Below are 27899 nucleotides of genomic sequence, written 5' to 3' on the forward strand. Positions count from 1 at the left end.
CACATACGCTTACACCATAATTACTCTACCACGCAAACGTTGGGGGGCACTGGGGGCCGCATCGCACAATAACCTGTGTTTGGTGTGGGGCGGCGGTGAGGTGGGTGGACTGCTGTGGCCTGTTGGAGGGTTCTGAACCACTGAGGGCTGGCTGTAACTGAGTGGTGCCGGCACGGCAGCTCAGCGTGTTCGGTCAGAGGGTTAGCTGCCCTCCATAATAAAAAAACTGAGTTAATCGATCAACAACGAACTTAAACGGATGTCTTACGACGTCCGCCCCGAGCAGAAAAAAAAAAAAAATAAGTGGTCAGCGCGACAGACTGTAAATCCTAAGGTTCGATTCCCGGCTGGGTCGGAGATTTTCTCCGTTCAGGGACTGGGTGTTGTGTTGTCCCAATCATCACCATTTCATCCCCATCGACTCCCAAGTCTCCGAAGTGTCGTCATATCGAAAGAGTTGCACCAGGCGAGCGGTCTACCAGGCGGGAGGCCCTCGTCTCACGACATTATTATTATTGCAGCGGGAAGAAGCCTCTCAGTCGTTTCTAGGTCCCCAGTTGAATACACACACAATGAGTTTAAATTGAAATCCACTCGAGCACGGCATAATAGCCGGGAACATTTTATTAATGGTAATATTTCCAGCAGTACCTTTCCGCAGTGGCAATATCGTAACCAATGAAATGTAACTGCGATTATTGCTAGGTGAAAACTTTTACTAATACCCCGCCATAGAGATGTGAAATATCAACTCTGTGGCAATTTTTGGTAGCTCCTCAAATGGTTCAAATGGCTCTGAGCACTATGGGACTCAACGTCTGAGGTCATCAGTCCCCTAGAACTTAGAACTACTTAAACCTAACTAACCTAAGGACATCACACAGATCCATGCCCGAGGCAGGATTCGAACCTGCGACCGTAGCAATCACGCGGTTCCGGACTGAAATGTCTAGAACCGCACGGCCACCGCGGCCGGCGGTAGCTCCTAAGTGAGTGTTATTTCATAGAGTTCAAGGTACACATGCTGTGTGAGTTCTAAAAAATTAGAAGGTATTCGAATCACAAGAAAAAGTTAGGTAATACGTTAAAAATTGTATTTGAAAGAATGGGCATTGGTTAATATAAAAAAGAAGACTGTGTTGACAGAGATGTATTGTAGTTACCTTAAGGATACTATTTAAGATTTTACACTATATTTATGATGTGTGCGTTTTCTACTTCATAGAGTAGTTCTTGAAATTTATAAGCTAATGTACAGAACTTACATGACATTGAGATTGTGTGTCTAATAGCGTCAAAACATAAAACATTAAAGGTGCATTATTGACTTATACTAGAAATTTGGAAATAGTTTTTATAGGAATGTCCTTATCGATTGGTTAAAACCATAAGATCTGATAAATGTAATATTCAATGGCTGGCACATTGCCCTGTTCATTTTTGCACTGTGATGTGTAAGTCAGTTTCGCAGTGGAAGACTAATTATATAGATCTGATCACTTCAGATGCTTAAGATTCAATTACTGTTCAGAAAGTGCAGTTGAAAGGCTAGTCAACTTTATTATATATCTCCTTTCCGCCATTCTCAAGTATTTAATAAATTGTCTAATATCATTATTAAATTGTTTTATATTTAAAATTATTCCACCAACTCGCTGATATCCATCATAAAGAACTAATTATGCTCCTGTAAAGACTGGAGCTCATGTAATTCAAAGTGCAGATTTTACTTCTTCAAGTTGAAGTTTGAATGTCTTTAAAAAAATTTCTTGATGTTTATCTTAATTCTTTCTGGTAATTTAGTCAGTAACACAATCGTCTGTTGTCTTTCCTTAACGTCAGCGTAATTGAAATGATCAAACCGTTTTGTTTAAATAACTTCGTGTATGTGTAACTTAGTATGTATTTGTAACGTGTAACATTGCTTTTTTAATAAATGTTTTAATAAAATAAAAAAAGTGGTCAGCGTGACAGACTGTCAATCCTAGGGGCCCGGGTTCGATTCCCGGCTGGGTCGCAGATTTTCTCTGCTCAGGGAGTGGGTGTTGTGTTGTCCTAATCATCATCATTTCATCCCCATCGACTCCCAAGTCTCCGAAGTGGCCTCAAATCGAAAGACTTGCACCAGGCGAGCGATATACCCGACGGGAGGCCTTCGTCACACGACATTGTTATTATTACGGCGGGAAGAAGCCTCTCAGTCGTTTCTAGGTCCCCGGTTGAATACACACACAATGAGTTTAAATTGAAATCCACTCGAGCACGGCATAATAGCCGGGAACATTTTATTAATGGTAATATTTCCAGCCGTGAAAGTTCCAGTGTCGAGCTTTCGCACCTGTGACGAGTATGCTGCACTGCTGTGCGATAAGACACGGGTAGAAAGCGACGTGAGACAACTGTCCGATTCGACAGGAGTTGCGGGTGGCGGGGTGGGCAGGCGCTGCCGCGACAGTCCACGTGCGCCGGCCGGGGGGCGGAGTGGGGGCAGACGTCGTCGCCTGCTGCAGCTGCGGCGTCGCCACGGACGCTCAGTAGGCGCCTGTCAGCTGCGCCGGCGCTCCGCCTGTGCTGTGTCGTGTGGTGCGCGTGCCATGAGCCACGGCGACGACAAACCGCGGCCCGAGTCGGGGTCGCCGCGCAGGGTGCGCCTGGACCTCGCCTTCCACGACCTCTCCTACTGCGTCAAGGTCGGCCTGCGCAGGGGTGAGTACCCGCCATCTGTTACCAGGTGTAATGCAAAACGATTTCTTATGCGGTGTCAACGTCTCGTTGACGTAGGACCAGCAACCCTCTTGTTCCATGAAGAGTTAATGACAAACCTGTCACACCTGTAGTACATATAGCGTCTACACTACCCTCCATAAGTTCGGAAGCACCATGCTGAGCATTACAACGGAGCAAGATGAGAGTGATCTATGTAAGTTATAGGTTAGAATACAGAAGAGTATGCTCAAATAACGAATATTAATGATACAGAATTGTACAGATAATTATTGTACACTCAAATGCGTATTTGTATTGGTCATTTTAATATAAGCAGACTTCACCTACCCAAGCAGGTTGAAACGTCCCCTTAGAAAAATTAATGAATTACTGTGCTGATAAACATATTACGTTATTTGATTTTCAAACAGCTGAGCAAAAATGAACGTACTCAGACATTCACTAAACTGACACAACATTTTTAGCGCAACGCAATCTGACTTTCAGTAATCCCTACAAAAGAATGGCCCTGACTAACAATAACGTATATCTTTCATGAATTCTTACCTAACAAAAATCTTCGTTACTCGAACTACTGCAATACAGCGAGCGCCAGTACTTCCAGCTAAATAAAAGATTCAAACTACTGAAGGCACTAACTACTGATAGGCATAGTTAGCAAATGAAAGATTTTGATAGAGAACAAACAATGTATTTACCTTAATAGTGTTCAAAAGTCATAATATCTATATCAGTCCATGATATCCAATATTACAAATTTACTGTCTCTGTCCAGATCATCCGCTCTCAAAACTCCGCCATCTCTCCCCCACATCCACCACTGCTGGCGGCTCACCTCCAACTGCGCAACGCTACGCGCTGTTAACAGCCTACTGCCCAACACTACATTAGCAAATTCCAACAATGCAAACCAGCCACAGACTGCACACAGCACAGTGATTTTTATATAGAGCGCTACAAGGCGTTACCAATAAAAAAACCTAAACAGCCTACTTACAAGGTCAACTAAACACGCTAGTGGCGTCAGTATACAGCACGACTGTGTAGAGGTATGTTGTTTGTAATTTCGTTCACTTGTAGTTCAGTTTGTATGAATGTAGGACACGTCGCGAAATAAGCTATTATGCCCAGGGAAAGCAATTTAAAATGGTCCCATAGTGCCACATTCTTTGATTCATGGGTAAATATTGAAACATCCCCTTAGAAAATTTTATGAATTACTGTGTTGGTAAACCTCTTACGTTATTTGATTTTCAAACAGCTGAGCAAAACTGAATGTACTCAGACATTTCTCTCTTTACTTATTCTGATCAACACTAAATGACACACAATATTTTTAGCGCAACGCAATTTGACTTTCAATAATCCCTACAAAAGAATGGTCCTGACTAACAATAACCTATACCTCTCATGAATCACTTACGTCACAAAAATCTTCGTTACTCGAACTACTGCAATACAGCGAGCGCCAATACTGCCAGCTAAATAAAAGATTCTAACTACTGAAGGCTCTAACTACTGATAGGCATAGTTAGCAAATGAAAGATTTTGATAGAGAAGTGTGGTGTCACAGCCAGACACCACACTTGCTAGGTGGTAGCTTAAATCGGCCGCGGTCCATTAGTACATGTCGGACCCGCGTGTCGCCACTGGCAGTGATCGCAGACCGAGCGCCACCACACGGCAGGTCTCGAGAGACTGACTAGCACTCGCCCCAGTTGTACGACGACGTTGCTAGCGACTACACTGACGAAGCCTTTCTCTCATTTGCCGAGAGACAGTTAGAATAGCCTTCAGCTAAGTTAATGGCTACGACCTAGCAAGGCGCCATTTGTACCATTGCATGTATCTCAAGATAGTCTCACTTGTATCATCAAGAATGCTGTATACCAAAGGACGATATAAAAGTTAAGTGTTCTAGTAGCTACGTTCTTTTCTTTATCACATTCATCACGTATCCTGTTCCAGACTTCGCGCCAGTCGGCGTGTGTGTACGTGTGCCCTATCGGCTACCCGTCACTGTGGACTGGCTGCCTTGTCAGTCCACTACAAGAAGAAACAATGTATTTACCTTAATAGTGTTCAAAAGTCATTATATATATATCGGTTCATGACACCCAGTCTTACAAATTTCGTTTTTCTGACGGACACACGTCTACATCGTCCACTCTCAAAACTCTGCCACTCTCTCCCCACATCCACCACTGCTGGCGGCTCACCTCCAACTGCGAACGCTACGTGCTGTTCACAATCAACTGCCCAACACTACAATAACAAATATTCCAACAATGCAACCCAGCCACAGACTGCACACAGCACAGTCAGTGATTTTCATACAGAGCGCTACGTGGCGTTACCAACATAAAAACCTAAACAGCCTACTTACAAGATAATCACTTTGCACCAAGAAGACAATAGCGTCCGAAAAATGTCAACGAAATCGAAGATTTCCGTCAGTGGAGTTCTCAAGACCGTACACCGGCATCGAGATACAGGCTCCTATGATGACCACCCTCCTCCGGAGCATCCGGGAAAATATTAGAACTCCAGGAAAAGCATTTTGTAGTGACCAATAAACGTAATAGATTCAAAACTGTCGACGAATTGATTGCTTAACTAAACCCAACTAGCGATACACCGGTGAGTAAGTCAACAATGAGACGGCGCCTGGCAAAAGACAACCTGCAGGATTTTCTAGCAGCAAGCAAATCATTGATGCGCTCAGACGAAATGCTTCAGTGGGCTACGACACATCATCACTGGACAGCAGGGGCTTGGGAAGGAGTCTTATTCACCGATGAATCCAAGTTCGAAGTATTTGAAAGTAGACATGCATCTGTTGTCGGTTTTAGATGGTTGTCATTAAGATCAGGCACTTTCAGTACGGCCTCAGTAGGTCAGGCATGAGAATTAACCTGTCGGTTCGAAACTAGTCGCCCAAAAAATGTGTACTGCAACTGTGACAGATTTGTAATAAATGCCTCATAAAACAGTTTATTGTTATCTGCGAGTAAAACTTCATACAGATTCAGTTACTTTATTTGTGCTTTCACTGTGATTTTCGGTAAATTGTACGGTCATGACAGGTGGATACTTTTTTATCGACGTCTGGCAGTATAGCCATCTTATTCGATTTGGGATATGTACTACTCATTTCTTATAAACATCACTGCTATGTAAACCCCCCATCCTCACACCCCACACTCGTGTATTAATTTATCTCATTTAGCTCATTACCTTGTCGAGGAATTGTAGACCCCTATGCTAAATCTATGATGCGGGCCCTTCGAGGGCAAATTTTGTGATAAGCCGCGAAAAATGGCATTTTAGAGAAATTTTCCAGTTAAAAGCGTGTAACGTACAATTTAGGGTGTATTAGTTAATTGTATAAGATTTTACTACACAATTTATGATTTGATGTGTCGGTCACGTTTAAAAAATGAAAAGATTTCCCTAGGATGTGATTTTGGGCTCCTTTCCCGCACGGAAATGATTGTGGTGGCAGACTGATCTGTAGTATAGCCCAAGATCTAGGTTTGGTTGAAAGATGATAATTTGGTTGTGAGTTGGCGACGCCAATAGAAGTGAATACCAAATAAAGGTTACGGTAACATATTGACCCGTAGCGTAGCCTAATGTTTACGTTTGCGCCATATTTAAATACACATTGCCATATTTAATCCACTTTTCAACAAGAAACGAAAACTACTACAAAACAGATTCAGGAAACATCTATTACATAATGGACAAGTCTCCGACGAGTATATGCTGGACTCGCATTCGGAAGGACGACGGTTCAAACTCGCGTCCGGTCAGACCTGATTTAGGTTTTCCGTGATTTTCCGAAATCGCTTAAGACAGATGCTGGGATGGTTTCTCCAAAAGCGCACGGCTGCTTTTCTTCACCATCCTCTCTTAATCCAAGCTTGTGCTCCGTCTCTAATGACTTCGTTGTCGACGGGACGTTGAACACTAATCTCCTCCTCCGACGAGTATTTTAATGTATGTGATGCACATACGTGTACACGAACAACGAAAAATGCAAGGAGTGTCCCAAAAGCAACGTTTACCAAAGAATTTAAGCGATTAAGGTATCCTACACGATTTATTAACGTTTTTAGGAACGGCTATATTTTCTAAAACAAAACAAAAGTACTTAGAGTTTTGTCCATGTAACTAGCAGAAAATATGTTTGTTAGGCGAATGATAGGTAACAATAAGCCGACTAATCTAAATACAATACCACAGTGTTTCGCTAATGAGTCAAGCTATCTGAAAATGATTCCCCAGCTTCAAAAACTAAAGAATCCGCGTCTGGGACAAGAAGTAAAACATTTATGTGTGATGGTTTGGATGAGATGAGAAACTGAAGAGATCGAAGGTTCCGATGTCGAACTCACGTCAAACCGCAAAATTCCGTTAACCGTTATCTTAAAAGTATTAGCGATTTTGCCACTCAAGTGCCGAGCGTTTGACTGGGCCTCACTGGGAATTCGACACGAGGGAGTGCATGGTTTGAGAGATGAGTGCTGACTTCATCCATAGCAACAGCCCACTGAAAGAAACATTCAGCCGCGAAAGTCACAGTCGACCGCTATGGGGAGGGGGAGTGAATGTAAGAAGGAACATTTTCTCCCTCCTGGAAAACAGACTCCTTAGTCATGATAGAATTCTCGCCGTTTTTAGAAAGCGCTGTCCGTGATGCGACTGAACAACAGATTCAGTGTCAAGTTGAACGGGAAATACTGTGTCTTTAGCAAGCTCTGCGTAACTTGCGTTTGTTTGGCTGACAGGATGTTCACGCTAAATTATAGCATTTCCTCTTCGGGGAGGTGGTTTCTACGCTGTTTTTCAGTCATGGCGGATGCAGACCTTTAGAGAACATTGCCGAAGTATAGTCCCAATTATTTTCAACACAGCACTGCCTGCAGGCATTGTGACCAGTTGGGCAGTCCATTTGTCATGACAGGAAAACAACGTATCAGATTAAAGAGACGAGGACTGCACTGGATCAGTCGTAGGTTGTTAAGAGTCAGGAGTCAGTTATACCTATCAATTTGAGAGTTGTTTTCTAAGATTTCTCACACTCATCTTGTCGAATATTGGCCCTTGATTTTCTCTTGCCCAAACAGCCAAAAAATATAGCTTTCAAAGCAAATGTTGTTGAACTTTTTTGACAGTCATCATTAAAAAATAATAGAACTTGTGAAAATAATGAAATAAATTATCTAGCATGATCAGAGTTTTGTAAGGAAATAAAATCAGATGCTATGAATGTTGAAAAGTTGTTTTTTTACAAATTTATTGTCTAATTTCCCCTCTTAGAGGAGTATCGAACGGAAACATTTTTTGCTGGTTATTTTTGCTGATATCCAGTAGGATTTCTTCTGTAGATCTGATTTTTTTCTATTTCAGGTTTTTAATCTTCAGAATCAATTTAACATTACTGAAACATGAAAACATACATCTTGCAATTATTTTCGAGTTTCATTTCGTAATTCGTTTGATGTAATTAATTATAAATAAAAAAATATACTTCGCAGCTGCTAAGAAATGTGCTTAGCATACCTTTTAGGTGTGGTATCTTCAGAAAGATGTTTGAGTGGATAAACGACAAACATTTGAGATACAATAAGTTTTGTGTAATTCCTGTCAAATGAAGTTCTTAGGCCACAAAGCATTCTCAAACTCCACCGAAGATTAATATAAAAGTGGCAGTTTTAGTATATTGCCCTCTCTTGGCTATATTTGTGCAGACGCCTATGGAATAAGGCCGTACAAAATAATATCGTATACATATTTTATGATTAAGAGACGAACTGCAGCAGAGTATTACAATCAAGATCTATTTTTATTTTAAATTTTTGTAGTGTGGGTCCATTTGTAGTGCGTGCCAATAGCTCGCCCGTAAATGCCCTCGTGCTTTAATTTCAGCATGAGATCGAAATCAGTCCAGGCTCACTCTCGAGGTGGGCCCCGAACACGTTGTAGAACAGCTGCGTGGTCTGAATGTTTAACTTTGATCTCATTGTCAATCTATTGTCAGTGGTAGATAAAATTACTGATGGTCTGCCTTTTCTGTTACGCATCACGGGCCGATACTCGCAGTTACTATCTTAGAAAATTACTTAGCATATATACAGGTTGACCGACAATTATTGGTTCAACGAAGAGGACGAGCAGAGGACAACGAAAAAAGCAAATAATGCTAATAAACATAGATGCGGAAACCAATTATTTTGAGTAATAATTCAGGGTAACAGCAGGAAAATTAGATCACATTGGTGGACAGATACGTTACTCTCGCTTATGTCGAATACAAACTCAATGACTTAACCATTGTGCCACCTGCGTCGATGACTTAAAAACAACCAAACAATTAATAGCACCGTTGCAACTTTGTCCTGCTATCTGTACATCGTCCTCCTAACAGTCCAAAAGCGCGTCGATAGAGATTTTCACCCGGACTGCAGAAGGATAACTTGTACTATTAGTTTACTGCGACCGTCGATGTTTTTGCGAGAATGTAAACACGCAGCCCGTATTTGAGCTGATACAGTGTTAACCCTACCTAGTTGTTACTCGTATGTTCAAATTTCTTCCGCTTGAAACATTCTTTGCTTTCCCGTTTCACGTTCATTCTTCTATAAGGGAAGAACTTTTGGCTTTTTACAACTGTATTTAAGATTTTGATAGCGTACTGGACATCGCTGCTGGTTAATGCGTCGTTGCAAATGATGTCTGTAACATCCCGTATATTTTCTGCCTCCCCTAGCGGGTAGAAATTCTATCGTAAACTTTAAATAAAACATTAAGCGATAATTCAGTGATGTACCTCGATTTGCGATTACGTTAAATAACAGATGAAGCTCAAATATCTGTCTTATTTATATTTTCCTACCGCAGTGAAAGGCGATATGTACCCATTTTTCAGAGTGTTTGACTATGCCATTAGAGAGAAGCGCACGCAAAGTGTTATAAAGTGCACAATCAAGCTGATCTGTTTGAAAATCGTTAAGACTTACTAAATTAATTATGAGAAGATCTTGAGTTGTAAAAGATTAAAATGTCATTTAGTAATTAGACGTTGCATACTAAAATACTGCGCAATACTGATAATGTTACGCAGCAACTGTCAAATGTGTCATAAATTTACCACAATATGTTTTGGGTCTACGTTATCCCATTAACAAGTGCTATAAAATGGTTCAAATGGCTCTGAGCACTACGGGACTTAACTTCTGAGGTCATCAGTCCCCTAGAACTGAGAACTACTTAAACCTAACTAACCTAAGGACGTCACACACATCCATGTCCGAGGCAGGATTCGAAACTGCGATCGTAGCGGTCGCGCGGTTCCAGACTGTAGCGCCTAGAACCGTTCGGCCACTCCGGCCAGCTAAGTGCTATAAAACAAAGAAACAAATCAATACAACGAAATACTACATATACTAACAACCATGTAAATATCTACAAGGTGCTTCCTTAAGAGCATGCAAAAATGTAAAAGGATACAGAGAATGCTCCACCGAACAATTTGAGGTAGCGAACCTGGGGTCGGCGAAGATATGGAAGTAAACTTGTCAAGAGCATTGTCTTGCATTTCAGTTTTCCAGCTTATTTACAACTAACTTGGGTATAAGTTTACACGTACTGTGCTGTTTATTTACATGTACACTCTTTATATCCAGTAAGGAAGCAAGGAGCACGAGCCTTATTACTAGGAAATCATGATTCAGGTTTTGTTTACTTTACTTGTCTGTAAGGTCGTTTGTTGTATCGTATTTACATTGTCCCGTGACAGAACGTGCTATGAATTAACGACAGACCCTTCATTACGCAGTGCTGTTCAGAGACGTACAGTACAATACGATGGAGCAGTACCAGTACAGTTTCGCAGAACCCACAGACATACACCTTCGGTGTGGAGAAGTACTTACAATGCTCTCGCTGCTGAAAGGCTGTACAGGGAACGTTTTTCTAACAGGCCTCATCCGTCACTACGAGTGTTTATTTCTATCGATCAACAAATGCGGGAGACTGGTTCACTGGAAAGAAGAAACGAGGGATCTGCCAACATGAGTACCACTAGCACAGTCGATTTTGGAGAGGAGGTGCTGAACGTGTTGCTGTGGACCCCACTAGTATTGCACGTGAAATGGACGCTGCAAGTTCTAGCGTGTGGCGAGTACTCCACGAACAACAATTACGCCCATACCATCCACAACGAGTCCATACAATACTTGTGACTGACTTTGTACCACGGATCGCATTGTGAAAATGGTTGCTCCACAGTGGATTGATCGACAAAATTTCCTCCAAATCGTGTTGTTTACTGAAGAGGCCTTATTTGATCGTGGTGATATTTCGAACAGCAGGAATAACGATGTGTTGGATGAGGAAAACCCTCACGCTGTAGTAGAGTCTCACCATCAAGTACGTTTTACTGTCAATATCTGGGCCGGCATTGTAAGCGACAATGTCATTGGACCATATCTTCTACCTGGCCGTCTGAAAGGCCAGCTGTACTTGAGTTTCGTGTAAAGAGTTCTATCTGAGTTGTTCGAGAACGTTTCTTTGGCTGTTCGTGAGAGGCTGTGAATACAACATAATGGTGGACCGCCTCACTTCAGTGTGGATGTTCGCAACCTTCTCAGTGCTGCATTTCCTTGTCGCTGGATTGGAAGTGGAGGTTCTATCCGATGGACTGCGAGGTCACGTGACCTGAATCGCCTTGATTATTTCCTATGGGATATCTTAAGTCACTTGTGTATGAGACCCCACTGGATACGGAGATGGAATTAGTTCGATTAGTGATTCTAAACACGCCAGGGATATTTGTCAGTGTGCGTCAGAATCTAATTCGTTGATGTCGCCGAAGTGGAGTCAAATCGAAAGACTTGCACCCGGCGAACGGTCTACCCGGCGGGAGGCCCTAGTAACGCGACATTTACATATTTTATCTTCAGAGAGGAATCGGATTACACACCCACTTCCAGTGTCTGCTGAGCATGCCGGAAAAGATCAGTGTTAGTCTTCTATGTTCTGAATAGAGCGATTAGCTTTCTGGACGAAGAAAATTAACTGATATCTTCTTAACACGAATTAACTTCTTCTAAGTGATTGGCAGAAAATTATAATAATAACAAAAAAGACAAACTTTCTCGGCGTTCTGCAATAGTAGAACGTCAGTAAAATGATTCGTTTGTTCTTAGATTTTTTCCCCTTGTTCAGCTGCTGTGGCGAATAATACACTCTGGAACGGCAATGCCCGCATCTCGTGGTCGTGCGGTAGCGTTCTCGCTTCCGACGCCCGGGTTCCCGGGTTCGATTCCCGGCGGGGTCAGGGATTTTCTCTGCCTCGTGATGGCTGGGTGTTGTGTGCTGTCCTTAGGTTAGTTAGGTTTAAGTAGTTCTAAGTTCTAGGGGACTTATGACCACAGCAGTTGAGTCCCATAGTGCTCAGAGCCATTTGAACCATTTTTTGCCAATTGTTCGCAAGACGCGTCGTCTGGCCAAGCAGCGAACAAAAGTATTTCTTCAGTAAATGTTGTGACAATGACGGGTGTCTAATCACTGTTGTGAAATGTTGGAGCAGATATGCTAAGTAAACATCGTCTTGTTGATCGTGCTAACCTATAGAACTAAATCATGACTAACCACAAGCCTGGCGGCAGAGGAGCAGTGATAGTGCAAGACAGTTTCCCATATTATGCAAGAGAACGTGGCATTAAGACTCAGTCGAGGCTCTGTTGAACGAGACGTGTCATCATTCTCCTTCGACAGTGCAAGGAAACTGAAAAACTCTTCTGTAAAATTACAGCGAGTTTTGAACATCGATCCATTCTCCGAGGCCAGATTTTAACTGTTGCGGCTCACCATTCACTGATTTTCGGACGACTGTTTTTCTTCAACGTGAAATATGTTAACTGAATGATGCTGAGAGTTTCTTTCGTTCTTGATTGAAAAGCAAAACTTTGTCCCGACGATATCTATGTCATTAAAGAGAGAAAAGTAACTCAGTTGAACTGCAGTGGTTGTCAAACTTCTTCGTACAGCAGCCAATTCTGACACGTGGCGGCACCTCATGGAGCATACGTGCCCATCTTATTACTAATCGATAACCTACATAAATTAGTATGTTATTAGCCTCCAACAGGGTGCGAAATGTTGGCTGCCTGTCCCCACGTACTGATCGTTAAATGTCGGCACCGTTTGGAACACTTCGTGTGGACTGTTTGACTGTTTTCGGTTTCACATTGGTGCCACCCTTGTCAACCACAGAGCTGTGACTCTGTAACGGCGTGACGAAGTGTTGTTACGCTGTTTGCGTGCGCGGGTGATTAACTGATACATTTACAAACACTGATTACATTTACAAGCATTGGCAATGTGAGACGCGATCACAAATGTTTACTAAACTGACATCAAAGCGTTGTATTACAACACGCTTAATTTAACTTCATATTCATTGCAACAAATATGTCTCGCATTTGAAGATGACCATCTCTGTAACGTGCATTCACGAATCCGTGTTAATTCTGTTTGAAATTTATGCCATAGCAACTGATCGGTACGAGGCACACGTGCCATTGGGTTGTTAGCTGGAAGACAAACAAGAAAAGATTCCCCTTCACCCCGAAACGACAGATCTATCTGCCCATGCATCCAACTTCGCTTCTGAGGTGACCGGCGAATTCCTTGCGCACCTGTTATCATTTCTCCAGCATAGTTTTGATTCGATGAAGGAGTCAGATAGAACCAGCATTGTAAGTATATTTGTTTGTTACTGAGCACGAAAATTACACATTTAAGAATCTCTTAACGTTAGTTGACATTCTCGAATTCGGCTGTTAGTTGGTAGAGGCATATTATTATAAAATATGGCTGAAAACAGCGGGCCGCACGAATACTTCATTGTGGCCGAAGTATGATGACCACTGACTTAAAGGATAGGAGGGGGAAATCTGCCAGGACTTTTTAAAAACACGCCTTCGCATTAACCTGAAGAAACAGAGGAAATCAGCAGACAATATAATTCTGCTCGGCTGAGAGAGGATTTGAGCGTCTCCCGTCCCAAATGTGGAGCTTGTGCCATAACCTCTGCACGACCTCGTTGTTTTTGTTAACATCAGGAAAGAAACAATATTGGAATAAGGAACTACCTTTCGATTAGGAGATGTGCATGCCCAAAAATATTAAACCCAGACGTAACTTTGCTATTATTGTCATTGTCTGTAGAACAAAACGAATAATTCTAGGCGAGCACAGAAATAAACGCCAAGAAACCTCGCCTTGACCTGAGTTTGTTTAAAAGTTTATACTAGCAGACTACGCTGAAAAATAATCCCTGCAGTGTTTACTGTCATGACATAGCCTACATACCTTTGTACATCTTATTTTTATTTACGACTTCCCATTCCTCACGTGAGGTGCACTTGCTCGAAGAAGTTGGAGCCTTGATGGATATTTGAGTTACTTTTCGTGCAGAAGATACTTCCTATTAAAGTACTATATTTATATATTTCAAGGAACAAAACCATGTCTACAGTCAAGTCTCTGTTTTGAGTAATCTCTGTTATAACTTCATGCGTGTTTTGTATCAGAGAACGAAAGCAGTCCAGTGAACACTTACTTGGTTGTGGAAAACAGCGTCGTTCTGAAGCGGCTGGTGATATCCATAGGATACATAAGACGTTACAGACTTTACGTAGAGCAGTTAATTAAAGAACCGAACCGTGAGAGTAACGTATCACAGATCTCCTGGTGACTTTGCAGATCCGAGCTTTTCGATTTAGTTCACGTAGAGGAAGGAATCAGTTATCGTAAAACTGCTGTAGCATTAATTGTTGGGGGTGAAAGAATGTTAAGAAAGGTAGGAAAATATTTCTGCTTCACAAGTTCGATAAGAAACAAGCTGCAGATTATGTGAGCAGTCAGCTTCTCTAGGAATGAAAATGTAGAGTATCGATGGTAGATGTGTGTAGTGTCTAGCAATATTGTAACGGAAGGGATTAATCCGCCGTGGTTCAGTAGCCATGTTGAAAGTTGCTACGAAAGAAAATAGAAAATCATCACAAATTTAAGCGAAATCGAAGCCTTATTGACAAACGAAAGCTGGACGAGGCCAGCATGCACGAACGAAAGCAACGGGAGAAGAGTCTACTGAATTTCAAAGTGCGATTTTCCCCACCCACCTGATGAAAAGTACAAAGTACTTTTCTTCTTACGTAAAGAAGATAAACCGTTCAAAGTCAATTGCTCAATGATCATACAGGCAACGAAATGTGGGTGACACAGGAACATCGTTAATACAGTTCATCTGCCCAAGCGGAGAACGAATGCCGAAAAGATAGATAATCAGGTAAGTGACTGCTTAATAGAAAATCAATTAAAGGTCATTAAAAAATGGCAACTGATGGAATACCTGATGATTCTAAACAGATTATACGAAAGAATTAACTATCTGTTAGGCAGTGGTTTGTTGTATCTTGCTTGGTCAATGATGGCTACCAACCGACTGGAAAAAGGTGCACATCATTCGCGATTCCAAGAAGGGTGGCCGGACAGACAAGCGTAATAAATTTGGCCGCAACCTAAGGGACTGTCATAGGACCATTAATGTTCATTATATGTTTAAGTGACCTGATATGGAATGTCAGAAGGTCTGTGTGGCTGTTCGCGGACTATTATGTTTTGTGTAGGAAATCCTGGTGCACGAACTGATGCTGACTGACAGTATGAATTTTTGTAACCTGAGGGGCATAAATAGAGGAAAGGACGAATTATTATGCCACGGTTGACAATCACTCATTGCATACAGAATCAAACGAAAAACATTAAGAGTATACTTCTTGTGGCGATCTGCCTATCGAGAGATTAACATTGAATGTTCTTACACGGTTCGTTTACCTTTACACACTTATGAAACGTCCCCTTTTAACAATTTTACACGACTGTGCTTAACCTGACACACAATATTTTTTTAGCGCAACGCGATCTGACTTTCAACACACAATATTTTGTTAGCGCAACGCAATCTGACTTTCAATAATCTCTACAAGAGAATGGCCCTGACTAACATTAAACTATACATTTCACAAATCACTTACCTCACAAAAATCTTGGTTACTCCCACTACTGCAATACGGCAAGCGCCACTACTGCCAGCTAAATAAAAGATTCAAACTATGGAAGGCACTAACTACTGATAGGGATAGTTAGCAAATGAAAGATATTAATAGAGAACAAACATTGTATTTACCTTGATATCGTCATTTAGAAATATAGCAGTTCATGACAAATTTCAAAACTCCGCCATCTCTCTCCCCACATCCACCACTGCTGGCGGCTCACCTCCAACTGCCCAACGCTACGCGCTGTTCACAGCCAGCTGCCTAACACTACAATGGTTGAGTATTACAACAATGCAAAGCAGCCACAGACTGCACACGGCACAGCCGGTGATTTTCATACTGAGGTGGCGTTATCAATAAAAAAACCTAAACAGCCTACTTACATAGCCCCCATGCTCCCCACAAAAAATTTTACAAATTGGGTTGGGCACTGGCCAATACATATTTGTTAAAATTTTTTTTCACAATTACAATAACAAAGAAATCAAATGCACACACTTATTGATACAATGTTGGTCAAAAGCTAAAATTTTCTCACAGTCCATAAAGACAGTCCTGATCGTTGATCACACTAAAATTGCCGTGTTTTTCTCAAAGTCTGAGCAGTAAAAGACAATGCACACAGACGTAGTGGATTTCCATGCAGTCTTGAAGAAGTAGTGTTGTCCTTCCAACGGAAAGACAGTGCTGACTCGACATGCAGACAGGTAATGGGCCACAACAGAGCAAACCCACAGCAGAGTCAGTCGAAGTTTTGAAGAATATTGGTAGGTAGGTCATCACAGAGCAGACCCACAGTAGTGCTGGTAGAGATTATGGTATTGGTGGGCCACCAGAGGCGCAGACCCACTGCAGTCCTTGTAGAAATAATGGTACTGGTGAGTCAGCAAAGACGCAGACCCACTGTAGTCCTTGTAGAGACGGCCAGCAGCCATCTGTTGCGACTGTGCAGGTGCACAATCACCATCGAAGAGTCTTGCGGATAATGTAGCAAGTCCATAACCACCACTTGTGCACTCACAAAGTTTTTGGAATTGTCCTCAGAACCAGCAATGCTGTTATCCAGTCCCTTGCTGAATCATTAAATCACATGCAAACCCTATCACTCCCTACTTCTCACATATTGTCCATATACTATGACCAACAGAAACGTGTGCAGTGAAATGTAACTTACAAGTTACTTAATTTGATGACCTGGTGTCAATTACAATTTTATAACATAAGAATACAATTACAAGGGTACAGAAAACATCATTAAAAACATAATAGTAGAGATAACATTCGTAGTAATAGGGGCTTTACAAAAGAATAGAAATAAACATATACATCAGTGTTACAAAAATAATGACATAAGTACTTACATAAAGATCAGAATAACTTTTGAAACATCACCTCCACATATGAGCAACAAAACAGAATTTACCAAGTAAATAACATAGTATTAGAAAAATTCTACAACATAGCTCTAATCAGCTAAACACATAAAGACAGGAAAAACACAAATACACAAGGGTACACAAACACATAGAGGGCTGACACAAAAGGAATGGATAGGGTTCGTTTTCAGTGTAACTTTTGGTACTGCAGTATTGTGCGAACAAAATCTTTTTTGTTCTTGGAGATCTCCCTGTGTTCATCATTATTCCCAAAAAGTCCTATCTGTACCTCTTTTCTGTATTCCAACCATAAGTCTTTCAAAATAAATATGGCTCATTGTACAATACTCATTTTGGCCCTATCTGTTTCTTGCGGCTTCTCAATGCATTTCTTCCAATTCATCATAGTTAGTTTCTTATATAGTCTACCCCCTCTTAAGCTAACTTAAATCTACTGAGCTCAGATATATATACCAAGGGACGAGGCAATGCAGCATCACATAAAACAATAAACATCAATGACAAATATTTCAAACTGGCAAAGCAAGCTACAGTAAATCTAAATTACCAAGCAATTCAACATTACAACTAATATGAGGCAATGCGCAGCAAACAATAAAATAATCATTAGTAAAACTGGCTTAACAGCGTAATACAAAATCAAATTCAGTAACATTATGCCTGGCAAACAGCAGAAGCAAAAGCAATAAATTATATCTAAACATGACAACGCTCAAGCAGAAAAATATTACAGTAAAGACAACAATGCAGATAAGGGAAATGTATAATCACATCTTAATGTCTATGTAATTAAAGTGGTGCACCACAACAACTTATTGTAAAAAAAAATATTACCATATACTTGAGAAGAAAATTATGTTGCAGTTACTGTTACTAGTCCCTTCTTATTGTTCTTTCCATTCCAAGAGCTCCTTTTTCGAAGAATGTGGGTCATAAAGTAATTACTTAATAGATCTGTTGACAGAAAGTGTTCACATTAGCAAATGAATTTTTTTTTTATGAAACCAATGCTGCAACACAGCTGGAAACTAGATATTAAACAAAATGGGCAAAGCAAGGCGTGAAACGTCATTCACTAGCCATATGGCATTTCTCTCAATTAGCACGACAATAGCCGTGAAATGTTTCTCATCGTTTTCAAGTTCGACCCTGTCGTTTTTGCGATGCTCTCTACAAAGGAAGGTTAATGGCCTCCCTTTTTTTTTTCTACCTGTGCCGCTGGAAGGCTAATGGCCCTTTTTTTTTTTTTTTTTTTTTTTTTCGGGCGGCTGTCGCCCAGGTGGGTGCCCGCGACGCATTACGTGCAGGTGGTCACTTAACTTTCGTACGGAAATATTTACGACAACAGTTTTCGCTACAATGGCAGTGTTACATAAAAATATTTCACAGGTCAAGAATTTGGATTACAAATCTGTAAAAACAAAATCCTATGAATATAACAGTGTCCAAAAAATTTTCGTCGGCATTGTGATACATTCACGCATTTACACACATTTCATAATTCTAAAAGTACGATTCTCGGTTTCCAACATCCTTTTCCACAAAGCAGAGTTCCTATCCACTATTCATTACTCCTTACCTTATTACACATATATATATCGTCGACACATAATCAAATTCCTCATACAGCATCAGCTTATTGTTCATAAACATACCTCAGCAGCACAAAACACATCGTCGTCGTCAAAATAACATCATAACACCTCAGTCAAATCTCAAAAACGTCGTAGCTTTCTGCAATAATTTCAAAACCTAAAAAAAATTCTCTGCTCATGTCAAAAGTGTCATCTGCCTCAAACGTACTTTAAAAATCATGATTCCATACCAAACACATCATTCAAAGCTCACATAGTATCACAATGGTTCCAAAAAAATATGAACAGTTTACAAAGTACAAACAAAATACAATTTCATAAGTGTGAAGTTATTCAACTGTGTAATTACGTAAGCATCTGTCACTAATGTAGTAAAAAAAATGTTTGTCTCTCTCAGTTAAATGATCTGATAGCTGTGTAATACTGTGTTGGAGAAATATGGTACCGATGTGTAAAGTTGTATAAGCAAATACCATATTAGCTAGGGTTCCTTGTGGTTGCCACACACATGGTACACAAAGTAAGCGTGTACCCCCCTGAGGATTAATGTAATTATACCCTCAGGTGTTACAGATTACAGCAATGGAATGAAATGTATCACGGAAAACTTTCTTTGTAAAAAAAAATCTTTAAAATAAATGTTTTAAGTATAAAATTAATCACTCAAATACGTGTCCTGTAGCGCTAAACTGTGCGTCATGTTGTAAGATAATTCTATGAAACTGTCGTAGTTATCGTCCTCTGTAAGCAAAGTTCTGCTAAAGTCAATGTACTTACCTCATGATACACAAAAGTGAAATGCTTTGCGTATAGATATCGTAGTTATTACGCTTATTGTTGTGATGAAGAAAGTACTGTACTGTAACGTATTGTTGTGCCACGAAAAAGGCTGTCTCATTGTTGCTGTACCACAAAAGTTACTACTAAAACATGTTTTACTTTCCAGAAGAATTCAGAAAAACTGTGCAGATATAAAACAGATACACCGCAAAAGCAACAAGGTAAATTGTGTCACACATTAGTAGCGTCGTGATATAGTCGTGTAGCTGTCAAATAAACTAACCACTGTGTCACCTGGTACCTCTCAGAAAGCACCTTGAATCCATAATGTATTTGCAAGTAAACCAAAATGTTGCATTAAAAAAAAAAACAGATTATCTTTCAATAAACGGTTTTACGTGTGAAATGTGGTGTAAACCTTTACTCTTCCTAGTACGCAGAGTTTCAACTTCAACGCAATTATCATGTGGTATACGTCGGTAAAGAATGCTAAATCTTTTCTCAAGGTTAGCGTCTGTGTTATTTTTCTCGGAGCCAGCGGGCGCACGCGGCTGCCTGCTGTGCGAGTCATTGTCTGTTTCTTTGCTGGCGCGCGTCGTTATTCGGATTAGGAGACCGAACTTTTACAAATTCACCGTGACGAGAGGGCCCTGCCGTGTTTAAATCCCGCCAGTTCTGCTGCAATTCAGGTCTGTCGTTACGAATATATCGTCTGTCGTCATGTCGGTAGGTTCCGTAGTTTCTTCCTTGTCCGTCACGTGGTGGAGAATTTCTCCCTGAATCGTAACTGCGCGCTGGACTGTTGCGTCTGAAAGTATTCTGTCTCCCTTGATAATAATTGTTTTGGTTCCCATATTGTCTGTTTCTCTGATTGTTTCTGTGATAGTCATTACTACAGAAATGCGATCTTTCTCTGTAACTATTACTACTCTGCCAACGGTTGTTATACGGGTGGTGTCTGTTTTGGTCACGATTTGCGTTGTGAGAATAGCCTTGTCGTGTACATTTATTGTTTCTTTCATCGCGAAACTGTGACGTATGTGACCTGTAGTGATTGTTTTCCTGTTTTCGCATCCGGCGACTGTCTGTGTCAATTTCCAGTTCTTGTAAGAGTCCTTGAAAAGCTTCAATGTCGTCTTTGCAACGTCCTGCCAAAATAATATGTCGTAAATGTTCAGGCAGTTTGAGTAAGCAAATGCGGATGAGTTCTGAGGGGCTGTATGGGTTTGACAGGTACTGATTCTTGTGGAACATGTCTTCAAAATATTTCACAAGACTGGAGAATTCAGATTGTTCGAAATGTTTCATCATTATGATGCCATGTTTTACTCGGTCTTGTGTGGTTTGAGACCAATATGCTGAGAGGAAGGCATGGTAAAATTCTCCTTCACTATGACAATCGTGAATGACCGAACGCATTCTTACAGCTGGTTCATTCTCTAAATAGCCACACATAAATTCTAATCTGTGTTCTAATGACCAGTTGGGAGGAAAACAATGAGAGAATTGATGGAGCCACGCTTGTGGATGAATGTCGTTGGCAGAATTTTTAAACGTTTTGAATTTACGTGTAGTAATGAACAGCTTATAGTCAAAGTCATCATGTCGGCGAGTCGCATATCGGTCATTGTTACGTCGTTTCGGCGGTTCCATTTCAAAATTCGGTGCACCTTGCCAATTTCTTTCATAATTTCCGAAATGCGCTGTGTTATTATTTTGTGGCTGTTCCGTATTTCTATGTCTCTCTTCCTGTATTGGGGCGCGAGTGTCCTCTGAAATACGTAATTCTTGTATTACCTCTGTCAGCTGATCTTGTACTTCCCGGATTTCTCTTTGGTGTTGATTCAGATTTTGTTTCAGTTTCCTAATTTGTTCGCTCTCTTCTGTGTCATTAAAGACTACCGGTTTTGTGTCATTCAGATTTTCATCTACCTTCGTAGATAAATTAGTGAACTGATCCGAAAGTTCGGCTACTTTCTCTGATAGTGTACTTATTTCCTCAGTGTATTTTTCTGAACCAAGTTTCAGAGTATCTACTGTGTCCTTTAAATTTTCTTGAGTTTTTGCAAGTTGCGTAATCGAATCGGTAAATGCAACTGAGTCAATTTTAGCCGACAAGGTCTCATGATTTTCATGAACAATGGTTTGCAGTTCTTTTATAGCTGCTTCGTGATTCTGTAATGCATTTTCATGCCGCGAAAAAATAGGTTGGAAATGCTCACAAATTTGTGTTTTTACGTCATTACAGACTTTTTGACATTTCGATTCAATGTGATGTAACTCAGTAGTTAAATCTTCACGTGTTTGTTCAACCGTGGAGTCTAACTTTTGAAGCTGTTGCTGTGTTTGACTCTGATTTTGTTCCATTTGTTTCTGATTTTGTTCGATTGTGTCTAATTTTTCAAGCTTTTGTTGTGTTTGTCTCTGATGTTGTTCCATTTGTTGCATTAGCTGTAATAACAATGCATTAGTGTCTGGAATCTGTTCCTCTACGCTTTTCGGCAGTGCATTTGCACCGGCAACATTCACATTTTGACAAGCAGAAAATGTGTCTTGACTTATTTGAGAAAACGGTGAGGATCCAAAACCTGAATCTACAGTATTTGTGAGATCGTCTCGTGTCATTTCGGATTCCTGAGCCGCGCTATTGCCGACCGATCGATCGATAATGCTTCCCTGTTCTCTAATTGTTTCGCTGTCTACACCATTGTTTGCAACCCGCTCCATTTCCCTATGCACAATTACCAAATTACTACTTTGAACGTCTGTTAATTCATTACACAGTGGTGCTGGCAAGCTACGCTCGTCGTCACTATTATTTCTCAGTTTGCTTTGGAGCCTAGTGTTACGTTTTTCACACGCCATTATTGTCACAGTATTTCACACGACAACACAGAAAAACACAATTTCAAGAGCAAAAATAAGAGAACACATTAACATAACACTGAAAATAATATCTAGTTAATTGCAGCTGCGAAATACTTGGTGCAAATCTACATGCATACCACAACTGTTTTATTGTACAACAATGAAAAACTACAACTACAAAGGAGATTTTCTCTAAAATTACGCGCTAGCAATAAACAAAAGCTACACTAATTACACAAACTACAAGAAAAAAATCAGAAGATTCCAGTGAGGTATCCTAGGCTATGGGTCGACATATGAAACGTCCCCTTTTAACAATTTTACACGACTGTGCTTAACCTGACACACAATATTTTTTTAGCGCAACGCGATCTGACTTTCAACACACAATATTTTGTTAGCGCAACGCAATCTGACTTTCAATAATCTCTACAAGAGAATGGCCCTGACTAACATTAAACTATACATTTCACAAATCACTTACCTCACAAAAATCTTGGTTACTCCCACTACTGCAATACGGCAAGCGCCACTACTGCCAGCTAAATAAAAGATTCAAACTATGGAAGGCACTAACTACTGATAGGGATAGTTAGCAAATGAAAGGTATTAATAGAGAACAAACATTGTATTTACCTTGATATCGTCATTTAGAAATATAGCAGTTCATGACAAATTTCAAAACTCCGCCATCTCTCTCCCCACATCCACCACTGCTGGCGGCTCACCTCCAACTGCCCAACGCTACACGCTGTTCACAGCCAGCTGCCTAACACTACAATGGTTGAGTATTACAACAATGCAAAGCAGCCACAGACTGCACACGGCACAGCCGGTGATTTTCATACTGAGGTGGCGTTATCAATAAAAAAACCTAAACAGCCTACTTACACACTCTTGAAACTGGAGGCCCAAAGAATGTCAGTTCCAGTCCAGGACAGATCACCCGCAAAAGGGGCCTTTAAATAAATCGTAACCGAATTCTGAATGGTTAATTAAAATGATGTCCCTGATAATATTTTTCATGTGACTGCGTAAATTACATTTCGATCCTGCACAAGAAAGTAGAAGTTGAAATTCTGAAAGAACTTTTACAGTTCCAAAGGAGTAAATGTTGTTACGTCCTGTTCACAATTAACTGTCCATACAGAATTAAATAAAACTTCAAGTCAATAATCACTGAAAACTAACAACTATCAAATGCTGTAACATAATCGAAGTGTGTTTTTAAGTAAACTGTAGACGCAATGCATCGTATTTTTCCATGTATATCCAGAAGTAATCGACTTCAAAGTTAATATCAAATCCGTGAAATAAAATAACAGATTTGGCTTGGCGCTGTGTGCCAAACTCACGTCAGTCGATTAAGAATGCATTATTTTAAATTATGTTTCATGTTGTGCAGCAGCGGCATCCCACTGTCTTTTGGCTGCCGGCTATTATCCCCCTGCTTTCATTTCCGAGTACCGGGTAATTTTAATCATCCCGAGCCCCTCTTGATACAATAAATAGCTTTCTGGAACATATTTTTGCAAACATTAGAAAATAAAATTACGTACTCACAGTCGCCACAGACGAACCTTCACAGTCTGTAAAGACCCACTGTGAAACGACAACCTAAAATACTTATTATAAAAAGTTCAAGTATGTGTCTGGGCGAGATTCACTGGAAAAATCCTAAGGAAGTGTAATTCACCCAAGAGAGAAGTAGCTTATCAAAACATTGTTCCACTCATTCTTGAGAATTGCGTACCAGGTAAAGTTAATGGTTTAGGTATGGAAGAACTAAAGAAGAGCAACGCGTTTTGTCACAGTTGCGTTCATTAAGGGCGAGAGGCCACGGATGCTCACATATCTCTAGTTACAGAGTCGACAAGAGAATTGTTGCCATCACGGAAAAGTTTCCTGTTAGAAATTCTAGAATGTATATTCCAAAAAGAATCCGGCAACGAATTAAATATTTCCACACACATCAAGCGGAATGACAACAACGTTAAAATCAGAGGTCGTGCGGAAGCTTACTGATGTGATTTTGGCGACAAACTCCAAACAGAGGAAGATATACCTGGGTTAAGATACAGAGGGCCGGCCGCTGTGGCCGAGCGATTCTAGGCGCTTCAGTCCGGAACCACGTTGCTGCTACGGTCGCAGGTTAGAATCCTGGCTCGGGCATGGATGTGTGTGATGTCCTTAGGTTAGTTAGGTTTAAGTAGTTCTAAGTCTAGGGGACTGATGACCTCAGATGTTAAGTCTCATAGTGCTTAGACCCATTTTTTGGTACAGCGGAAGAGGTACATGCTAGTTCTACCAAAAGTATCCTGCGCTGGGTATACAAATAGGTAGAGAGATGGTAATTGATAAATCAGAAAATGAAAGTAGGTCGAGGCCTAACATTCCATAGGAAATAACGCCATTAGAGGCAGAGCGAAAACACGAAATTGGGGAAGGTGGGAAGGAAATCGGCCTATCCATTCTAAAGCAACCGACCCAGTCCTTACATGAAGCGATTTAGGGAAATTCTGAAAACCTAAATTTCTATGGCCAGACTGGAATTACATCATCCTTCCAAATACTAGTTCAGTGTATTGACCATTGTTTTCACCCACGCTCGGCACAAAAATATTAAAATTTTTACAGTGTATACACATCTTCACAGAATGTAGTAGTCGTTGCAATATCTTACAAGAGTCCCTCTCGCTTCAGCTACAATGGAATTTGTGTCTTAAGAACGACTGTACTGTAATAGACCGGCTACAAGCTTTTGCAATTCGACAGACAGGCCAGTCACCATTGTCATAGTCTAAGTAAACATTGATCTCCCATATTTCGTTCGCAAAAAGTTCCGCATCAGCCTCGTTCGTATCTGCGTTTTGTTAATATCGTTAGAAGTGCTGTGTCGTGATATATGATATCCAAATTCAATAATAACCTCGGACATATTCAACTTACTAAAACGCATTTTAGTTTCAGCCAGACCGATATGTCTTCGCTATTTCTGAAACATTCGTGGTCGAGGGAAACGACTTAGTAAATAGCGGTGCCACAGACGGAATGACCTACTTCAGTGACACAACGTGACACTGATAACACTTGGTGGTGTTACCTCAGATTAAAAGATATCGCAGCGTCTGCGCGAAAGTGTTGCTTGCGTGCCGGGGCTTGTCGTCGACTTGCTCTGAATGCAGCTACACTGTCAAATACGAGTAACAGAAAAGCAAAGGCCTCTCACAACGCCAAATACTCGGTATCTGCTGATGGCTGATTATAGCTAGAGTTATCAGATACAAGGGGAATTCCGGCTACTGATAGAATAAATATGCAGAATTCATGGTTGCACGAGAACGTTATGTCTATTCTAGAGCTTCTTATCACGGAAGAGAGGCAAAATCTGAAAAAGCGGCATTATTTCGATGTACAGTACTTGGATAACGAAAATGTGTACCCGTTTCGTTAACAAGAACAGATATGGAAGCCATGAATACTTTTTCACGAATGTCGTTTCTCTAGGTAATAGTCCCCGACAGTGAGAAAAAATTCAGCTTTTTGAGGGTATTCCGCCATTGGGACTAAAAGACTGCGGCGTGAACTTACGCTCTAAATTCTGTTCTTTTCTAGAACAAATTCAAATGGCTCTGAGCACTATGGGACTTAACATCTGAGGTCATCAGTCCCCTAGAACTTAGAACTACTTAAACCTAACTAACCTAAGGACATCACACACATCCATGCCCGAGGCAGGATTCGGATCTTCGACCGTAGCTGTTGCGCGGTTCCAGACTGAAGTGCCTAGAACCGCTCGGCCACTCTGGCCGGCTTTTCTAGAGCAAATGAACATGCATGTCCCAATGTCTTAGAATGTTTGGCTTTTCTGCACTCCTTCTGTCCCGTTAAAGTAGCAGCATTGTCAAGAAAGTCCATTATGAATTTTTCTTCGGTACTAGGTCCTTAGTTCTGTAGTTAAATCCCCACGTTCTGTAAGACAGCCGCTGCTTTACGATCTCCTGTTCATCGTTGAATTCTGGCTTTTTGTGTAAAACGGTCGCTTCTCATAACTTCCCATTCACCTAAAACTGTAGTGCATTGAGCAGCGTGACGTGCTAAAGCGTTCAGCTTCCTTTCGTTCTATCTTTTTCCCAAAATTGTGATGTTACGTCATTTCATGAGCTGCTGCGTGACACGAGAGTCTGTTCACGTCAAATGGGAATCGTCCTTCGTATGACGGATACAATGCCAAAAAATCTCCTTTTCATCTTTTTCATCCTCAGTTCCCTTTTTGCCGACACCCACAGTACATATGACGCAGAGCGCTTGAGATACCGTATGACTGTGGCCTCCCTCATGAAACTTTTAGCTACACCCGTCTATCAGTGTCAGGATCTACACGCCTGCTATATTTACCTTTTGATAAGGACTCGGTATCTGCAGGCGCACAAGTTGACACGGACGCCGATAACACACGCTGGTCTGCGTCCGGAAGAAGTTTTTCCGGAACAAATATTTGGCAATATTTCACCGCGTTAGTAAATAACGCTGTTATTGCTAGGATGGAAAGAGACCCATTTGAGATGGAACAAGAGGTGTTGCACGGCAAAGCCCACTAGAGCGGCAATATTGCCTTGTTTACCTCTGAGAAAGAGACACGGAGATAAAAACAGTGTACGTTTCTGTATTCTTAGTCGTGTAGCGCTGTCAAGCTCTAAATGTCCAGCATTTTTGTTCGACGGTGCTATTTGAGCGAAGTCCCTTGCCGCTACTCAAGCACAGACCAATGTATGTGAATCGTTTAAATAAACCACTCTGCAATTGAATTTCAATAAATATATAATTTAGGGACAATGTGTATAAACATACAGTACAGGCCTTCACAGCCTCCGTCTACGGTTAAAACTTCCTGGCTGAGAGGCCGTTGGCGATGAAGATGTAACTAAAGAAGTGTGTATAAATTCACACATGGCCATCTGCTTCACTTGACACCATTTCGGAGCGAAAACCGTAGACTGAATAATTATCCTAAGACTTTCTTTGCTAATATTGGCCGGCCCGGGTGACCGAGCGGTTCTAGGCGCTACAGTCTGGAACCGCGCGACCGCTACGGTCGCAGGTTCGAATCCTGCCTCGGGCATGGGTGTATGTGATGTCCTTAGGTTAGTTAGGTTTAAGTAGTTCTAAGTTCTAGGGGACTGATGACCTCAGAAGTTAAGTCCCCTAGTGCTCAGTGCCATTTGAACCATTTGCTAATATTGAAGTCCAATACCATTCGTGAAATTTTCATCAAGAGATTATCGCCTCGTACACAGTACTTCAAAACTTCATCGATAAACGTTGGGAATTATAGGCGATATACATAGGATTTTTTTGTTCTGGGAATATACTTTTAACCTGAAAAAGAGGGAAAT

At 41.0% G+C, this 27899-nt stretch overlaps 1 protein-coding gene and 1 non-coding gene across 2 annotated transcripts in view; both read left to right on the top strand.

Annotated features, from left to right (window-relative positions):
- The first annotated feature begins 649 nt into the window (after positions 1-649).
- On the top strand, positions 650-784 carry LOC126196663 (U4 spliceosomal RNA). The gene has a single exon (XR_007539122.1). It is a non-coding gene; the product is annotated as a U4 spliceosomal RNA (small nuclear RNA).
- A 1777-nt stretch (positions 785-2561) lies between these two features.
- LOC126195345 (ATP-binding cassette sub-family G member 1-like) overlaps positions 2562-27899 on the top strand; it is a 359577-nt gene continuing 334239 nt past the window's right edge. The window contains exon 1 of the mRNA XM_049933923.1: positions 2562-2706. Within this exon, the coding sequence (XP_049789880.1) occupies positions 2595-2706 (112 nt within the window). The 5' untranslated portion in view covers positions 2562-2594. The remainder of the gene's footprint in view (positions 2707-27899) is intronic.

The sequence above is a fragment of the Schistocerca nitens genome, chromosome 7 (genome assembly GCF_023898315.1).
Source record: "Schistocerca nitens isolate TAMUIC-IGC-003100 chromosome 7, iqSchNite1.1, whole genome shotgun sequence".
Lineage (NCBI taxonomy): Eukaryota > Metazoa > Arthropoda > Insecta > Orthoptera > Acrididae > Schistocerca > Schistocerca nitens.